Below are 6,947 nucleotides of genomic sequence, written 5' to 3' on the forward strand. Positions count from 1 at the left end.
TTCCCTAATACTGCACAAATATTCTGGCTAAGGACCCTTTGGACAGGCTGTTAAAATACAGTTCTTGCTACTGTCAAGCAAAATGTAGACCAATACCATAATACTGCCTAGTAGATGACTTCAAACTGGGAGCATTAGGTAAGGTCTAAATGATCTTCAGCATACCATGTGTATTTCACTGCATCTCTGAAGAATATCATTGAAGTCCTGATGGTCTTCACACAAGGAGCTGGGTGGTTTTCAGCAAAACTCTTTCCTCTGGGGCTGCTGAAAATTCATTTAACTTCACTTTACTTTGGGAAGAATAAAGTAAGCAGAACTGTAAGTTGGTTATGTTTCTCTTTACTGAAAAATCATGACAACTGATGGGGTCTTTTCAGTAGCCTGTTAGTTTGTTTTTCACAAGGACAGTGCAGTCAGTCTTGTATTTAAGTAGTGTGCTAAGTCTCATTCTCACAATTGGTTCTGCCTTGGGCCCCACAAAAACTGGTTTTGTGGGTGCTGAGTAATAGAGCATGTAAACAAAACAGTAGTAGCTCAGATGAGGAGAAAGCGTATTTCTTGACTGTTGCCAAGGAATGGTTCAGGATATCATATTTCAACTGAAGCAGGAATTGTAGCACATCAGACGTGGTACTGGTACATTGTACTTGTTGACATTACCTATGAATGTGGTTACAAACTGCACTGGGTGGTCTTCCTCAGGTTAGCTCCAGAGATGGTGAAACTGAGGAAATACAGAAGCTGACCTTGGTTATCCAAGTTCTGTGAAATCACTGTAACATAGCAAGCAGTTGTGCTCTTCTTTCCAGGCAGAGACATGTACTAGCGAGCTGTTAAATCTTCTCTGCAGTAAGTAGATGTTGGTCTGAGTGCAAGTATGCTCTTGAATTCCTAATGTTACAAATTTTTAGGAAGTTAAGCCAGCCATTAACTTGTTTGGGTCATGTCCACAGTGTACATTTCAACTGACTGTCAAAGTGGTGGTGAGCACTGCATTACGCATAGCTTTTTGCTAAAACAAGTTGGACTTGTTTTAGTGTTAAAGTATTTTTTTTCTTTCTGTGTCTTTAGTGTGCTAGCTTCTTTCTGTGGACATGGGCAACATGACATGTTCTGCAGATAAACCTGTGTTTATCCAGCTTATATGTGAACAGGTGCTGTCTGGTCTTCCAGGGTACGTTGAAAACAGGAAAACAAACCAGTGGCTAGGAGGAGCCTGTGATTGCATATGAATAGCTTTTTGACATCATGGATAATGGCACAATTCAGGCACAGATTTAGTTGGTCTGGAATTTGACTTTGTGAAAGAGCCAGGAGTTGACTACAGTCACTGATAGAGAGACTCTTAGGCAATGTTTACCCAAGATCCCCCCTTCCAGGACTCCTGTTCTTGGCAGGCTCCGGCCGCCCCGTGCCCAGGTCTGTGATGTCCAGAGGTAGAGCAGTGACTCTTTCACGGGCACCCCCTTGCCGTGGGGAAGGAGCTTGCGTGCCCTTGTGGGGTTGAGAGCTGTGCTGGTGGTGGCATGTGCCTCCAGTGGGGTCTTCCAAGCCAGACAGGTCTCAACTGAAGGGTCAGACACAGTGTGTCCACAGGCAGGATGGGCTCTCTAGCCTTGGGGCAGCCATCCTAGGAGAAGGACAACTCTGACTCCAAACCTGCGCAGATGGAGCTTTAAACAATGTAATGGGAAACCTTGCAGATATTTCACCTGATGGTGAAAAGAACTGAAGTTCTCTCAAGCAGAATTTGCCAATCCTCATAACAAAAGGCAAATTCCGTCAGGAAATTCCAGTTCATTTATAACCAACAAATGTGTCCAACCTTTCTAATTGGTTTTTTTAGGGTGGTGAACATGCTCGAAGGTCCTCTCTTCTTAACAGTGATGAACCATTGGTTTACTACTATGATGATGTGAGAACAGTTTATGATATCTTCCAAAGGGGTGTGCAAGTATCAAGTAAGTCTAAAATTAAAGAGAAATTTTTCAACAATATGTCAAGAACTAAAGGTCTGGGCTCTCTTGAAGTGCATTTGGGGATAAGGGATGTCTACCTAACAATAAGAGAAATATATTCAATGTGAGCTTTCTTGAAGGCAAATTTAACTGTGATCTTTTGTGAAGCAGAGGTTCACACAGATTTGTGTGAACAAAGTCAGTGCTGTGTTCCTTAGCCTAGTCTACCTTGTTGCCTCTGTCTCCTTTCCCAGCTTCTCTACCTGCCCTCCCTTTAAAACAAAAGGTTTGTTTTCTGAAGGTGTCTGAAAATCTAGAGACTTAACACTGTGAACATAGTTAGTGTGGTGTCAGGACAGAAGAGTCAGCAATTAAATTTTGAGTAACATTTTATTGTCTTTTTTTAGATAACGGTCCATGTCTGGGTGTTAGAAAACCAAACCAGCCATATGAGTGGATCTCCTATAAAGAGGTAAGTAGCCTCACCAGCTTACTGTTAGACCTGCTTTTGCTTGCTGAGACCATTGATACAACACCCAGTAATGTGATATAACAAATCTTAATTATTTATAGATGTTTTAAAGTAATAGCAGAGTATTGCTGAAAGGTTCTAGTTCCTATTAGAGAATTTTAAAGGAACAGCCGCAAATATGTACAAGAGGGAGAAGAGTATCTCCTGCACTTCCTTGGTTTAACCGTTTTACTTCAGAACTTTTGGGGTTATCTTGGCAGCTTTTAGCAGCTCATTGCTGAATTGTTTAGAACTTGAACACTGCCTCTGAAGGGCTGCAGCTTTGAAGTAGTATTCAGGGACTCAGACTGCTACTACTTTAGGCGCTCGCTTTCAAGCGGCTCATTTTACGCTAGGAAGAGTACTATCTACAGATGTTACTTGTGCTTCTGGACATCTTGTCTCCATAGTGCTGAATGATTGCTGTTTAGGGTGTTAACAGATAAACTTCAAAATATGTTCCTTCATGATTGCTAAAAATATCTTTATGCAAATCTTTAACACCTGTGCACTTTTAGGTCATTCCTGACTTAATCAGTTATTGTCTTCAAATTTGTGTAAACCTTGCCTATTGCACACAGTTAAAGGTCACTAAACGTCTTTTGTATGTAGCAGACCTCCCTTTTTCCAAGGTGATTTTGCTGGGTACTTGTTAGGTGCAACCTCTTTTTAATAAAGCTTTGCTGTTGGAATCATGTGACTAACATGGATTCAGGTCATGTACTATATAGAAAGCATTTAGAAAATTGCCTTCCCAAGTTTTTTTTGTAGAACTAGCTGGGTTTTGCTTCCTTATTCCCCTGCATTTTGAAGGGAGAAATGCTATTCCCATAGGCACCGAGTGAAGCAGAAGGAAGGCATATGTAGTGCTTGTGATTGAGCAGAAATGTAATGCTGAATCATTCCAGGGTCACTTCCAGGGTTTTACACAGATACAACAAACCAGTGTTTTCTGTGCCTGAGCTCAATGCTTAAACTTACACTTAACACCACTTTCAAGTTCAGCTGGATTAAATGCCGCCTCTGCTGCATATTGAGTGCAAACGTATCTACCATCAGTGCAGTGTAATCGCACTACAATGTTTAGGTTATCAAAGTCAAGAGACATCCAAAAAGCCTTCCATCTACTTCATACTGGTTATTTGCCTTCTTTTAACACTTAAGGTAAAATAATGCTGAGGGGTGTCTATTGATGAGATTGTTCTTATTTTTTTGTCTTGTCTTTATTTTTGTCCCTCCAGGTTTTGGACAGAGCTGAGTGTTTGGGCTCTGCATTACTCCACCGAGGCTTCAAACCAGCTCATGTTCAATATATAGGAATCTTTTCACAAAACAGACCTGAGGTAATTTACTTGGCAGTGCATATATCGGTGGTGTAGCTGTTACTGGAGTGGCCCACTCTTGTGTCTGTAGCTTTTTGGCAGTGTACTAAGCTATCTTGCTAAGAGTCCATTTGGTTGGGAAAAGTCTAAAGACTGACATTGTAGACTCACAAACCATAGACGTGGCTCCTTCAGCTAAGAACCAAAACTGATAATTTAAACAACTGTTAGTGTCTTATTTTTTTTTTTTGCTCCTGGAACTGAATGTAGAAGGCTGGAGAACAGGAAGATAATTAGGGAATCCAGAAGAAATCATCTCATTCTCTTTTCTTTCCAGGTTATAGGGGAGGCCTGTTTAATGGGAGGCTAAAGTAGTACTTAGTATTCACTTTCTCTTAATGACGTTGGAGTACAAGGAATTGAGAGTGGTTGGAAGTCACAAGGAGGTGTTTAAAGCCTTCAAAACCCAAAGAAACACTTGGTGATTAAATATTTGGACAAACAGATGATGGCTAAAGGTGATAGTTCTCTCTTTGGCAGAGCCCTGGAGACAAAGATTCTGTGAGGGAGAACTGCTGATGAAGCCAAAAATTGAAAATAAATTGCAGTTTATTAAAGGGGTAGAAAGACTGAAAGTGACATAATTAAAGAAGATTCCCTGACAAAGCAAAATGATATTATGAACCCAAGACAACTATGGGGATATTTAGATTGTTTAGCTAGAGTCTGTCTATTTTAGCACAGAAGTGGTTCTAGATTGCGGTTTCTAAAAATACTATGAAGTATACAGTAAATATTTAATCTTTATTAAATCTATTTAATAGGACTGAATTTCTCTAACCTATGTTTATGTGCTTGATGGCTTGAGCTAATACTTGCTGCATTAAGCTAGTTCAGTCCAAACCTAAATTAAGACAGGAGAGTTGTTCTTCATTTAGTCAAAAATACACTGTCCCTCCTGATTAAACATTCCCAGCTGGGTGCCGTTATCTAGATCCATCTACAGTGTTGATAGGATTAGAAGCTGTATCAGTGGCTTGGTAGTGTTGGACAACAGCTTGTTGTTGGATCTCTTCTGATTTAAGTTTATCACTGAGCCTTCCCTGCTGTCACAAGCTGTGTCGCAGGTGACCTTGACCCCCTTCCTTCTCTCCCAACTCACACCACAAAAAACCCTCTAACTAGCCCTGTACGGATTAAGAGAAACATTTTTTCCAGACTCTTAAATCTGCAGTAGCTTGCTGTTTGGATTTTCCTGCTGGAATTCCACTTCTAACAGCTACAGTTTTATATCTGTAATAAAGTCTGGGATACCTCCAACTAGGAAGCTGTTAAATGACATGGTGTTACAGACTCTTCAGTTCAGTCCCTTGTGCTTATGATATTATGAACTGGGAGTGAAAAAAGGGAGCCAGATGTTAATCTGATTTCAGTTTAAACTGTTTCTCTGCAGAAACCTGGGTGCAAAGTCTTTGACTGGTGGGTCACTGGGTTTTCTGGAGGAGAGTGTGGTAGTATGGTCTGCTCTTTGATCATAGAGACAAAATGTGCTTGAGTTGCATTGCTCTAGCATGCTTTGAGTTGGGTCAGGAATGAGCTGGAAAAACTTGTTTAAACCAGCAGTTTTAAACCTGGGGTTTTCCCTGCTGAAAACTACTGGATAGGTGTTATGACATCCAGACATGAGATTATGTTTAGGATTAGTGATTATGTGAAGGGTTTTTTGTGTGAAATGATTCACATCTGTCATTTCAGGGAATGACTGCCTGGGAAATCCCCTAATGGGGAAAGTCCTAGCACGGTACTTGCTAAAATTCTCACTAAGAAAACAAATTTGGATTTAGAAATAAAAAGATTACTTTTTCTTTGAGTAACTGGAAAACAGATGATCACTTCTGCAAGCAAGGAAGTTGTGTTTTGGATTGAGAAAACAGCATGATGAAATACAGTGCCCCTTAATAGAAGATCAGAGTTGTCAGAAAACAAACTGATACTTTCAGACTGTCTGTATCCAGTACAAGTTCCTTGCTTGGGCTTTGAGAAACAACTGAAGTGTCAAAGTTCGATACTTGTGTTTAAATACTCTAAACTTCAGAAGATAAAATGGACAAAAAATGTCTTGGCAGTCCAGAAAATAAAGATGCTGGTTGTTGTATAAGGAATGATGGTGTGTAAGGGTTGTTGGAGACTGCAACAGGAAGCTTTTATGACTGAGAAGTTTCTGAGGTCTACTGCAGTAGACCCCCACCCTGTTAAAATAAGGACTAAACTTCAGGCTGCTGAATAGCAATACAGCTGCCCCCTTGTTACATGTACAGGTGGATGCTATGTAGGAAGAAATAGTCAGTTAACCCTTTCATGGCTGGTATAGGTGTGCCTGCTTAGACTCACCTGTATGTTTAAAGTCTGCATAAAAGTCTAGTTACCTGTTAGCTGGCCTTGTACTAGTTAGTTTTATAAGAAGTGTCTTTGGACAAGAGGTGTATAATGTACAGAATTCCCTTCATTTAAGGCTGTCTTAATCAGTAGAGAACTTACTTTAGGAAACTTGCCCCTAACAAGAGTTTGTAAAACTGAGATCTAGCAACTTTTTAAACATAGCCTCTAAGTTAGATATTATATGAAATAACCAGCTGAATGATGTTTATACTTGTCATCATATGGAGATGAGGTAACTGGCTGGCATTCTGCAGAAACACTGGAAATTGTGACAGAATTTGGGGTGGGAAAGGGAGGCAAGCACTCCTGTTAATGCAATGCTTGCTGAAGTAGTGGTAACTTTTGAAGATGCATGTTTTGTTCCTGTAACTGACTAAACCTACTGTGTCTGGGAATTTTTGTCACTCTTCTATGATGGGAAAAACTCAAATGTTACAGTTCCACTGGTCTTATCAGGTATCCAGAGGCTCGTATTTCAGGAGTTACACGCTACCCTCTGTTTTGGTGTAGCTACACTTGTTTGCAAACTACCCAATAGCTACTATCTGGAAAAAGAATTGCATGACTATCTTACCTTGATGATACTTTGGATGAAATCAAGCTTGCTGTAAAGCATTGGCAGCTTGCATAGCGCACAACAGACCACAGCCATGTTGTGTTTAAGTACTGCACTTGTTAGCAGGCAAATCTTTCTTATTGCAGCTTGCAGGAATG

General features: G+C 40.3%; 1 protein-coding gene across 2 annotated transcripts in view; it reads left to right on the top strand.

The window, feature by feature from the left end:
- ACSL1 (acyl-CoA synthetase long-chain family member 1) overlaps positions 1 to 6,947 on the top strand; it is a 29,180-nt gene that overhangs the window by 3,359 nt on the left and 18,874 nt on the right. The window contains exons 2-4 of one of the 2 annotated variants that reach the window (XM_010136829.1): positions 1,850 to 1,964; positions 2,369 to 2,433; positions 3,714 to 3,815. In XM_010136829.1, coding sequence (XP_010135131.1) covers positions 1,850 to 1,964; positions 2,369 to 2,433; positions 3,714 to 3,815 — 282 coding nt within the window. The remainder of the gene's footprint in view (positions 1 to 1,849; positions 1,965 to 2,368; positions 2,434 to 3,713; positions 3,816 to 6,947) is intronic. The other variant, XM_010136830.1, reaches the window with a different exon arrangement.

Source organism: Buceros rhinoceros, unplaced genomic scaffold, assembly GCF_000710305.1.
Source record: "Buceros rhinoceros silvestris isolate BGI_N320 unplaced genomic scaffold, ASM71030v1 scaffold18035, whole genome shotgun sequence".
NCBI lineage: Eukaryota > Metazoa > Chordata > Aves > Bucerotiformes > Bucerotidae > Buceros > Buceros rhinoceros.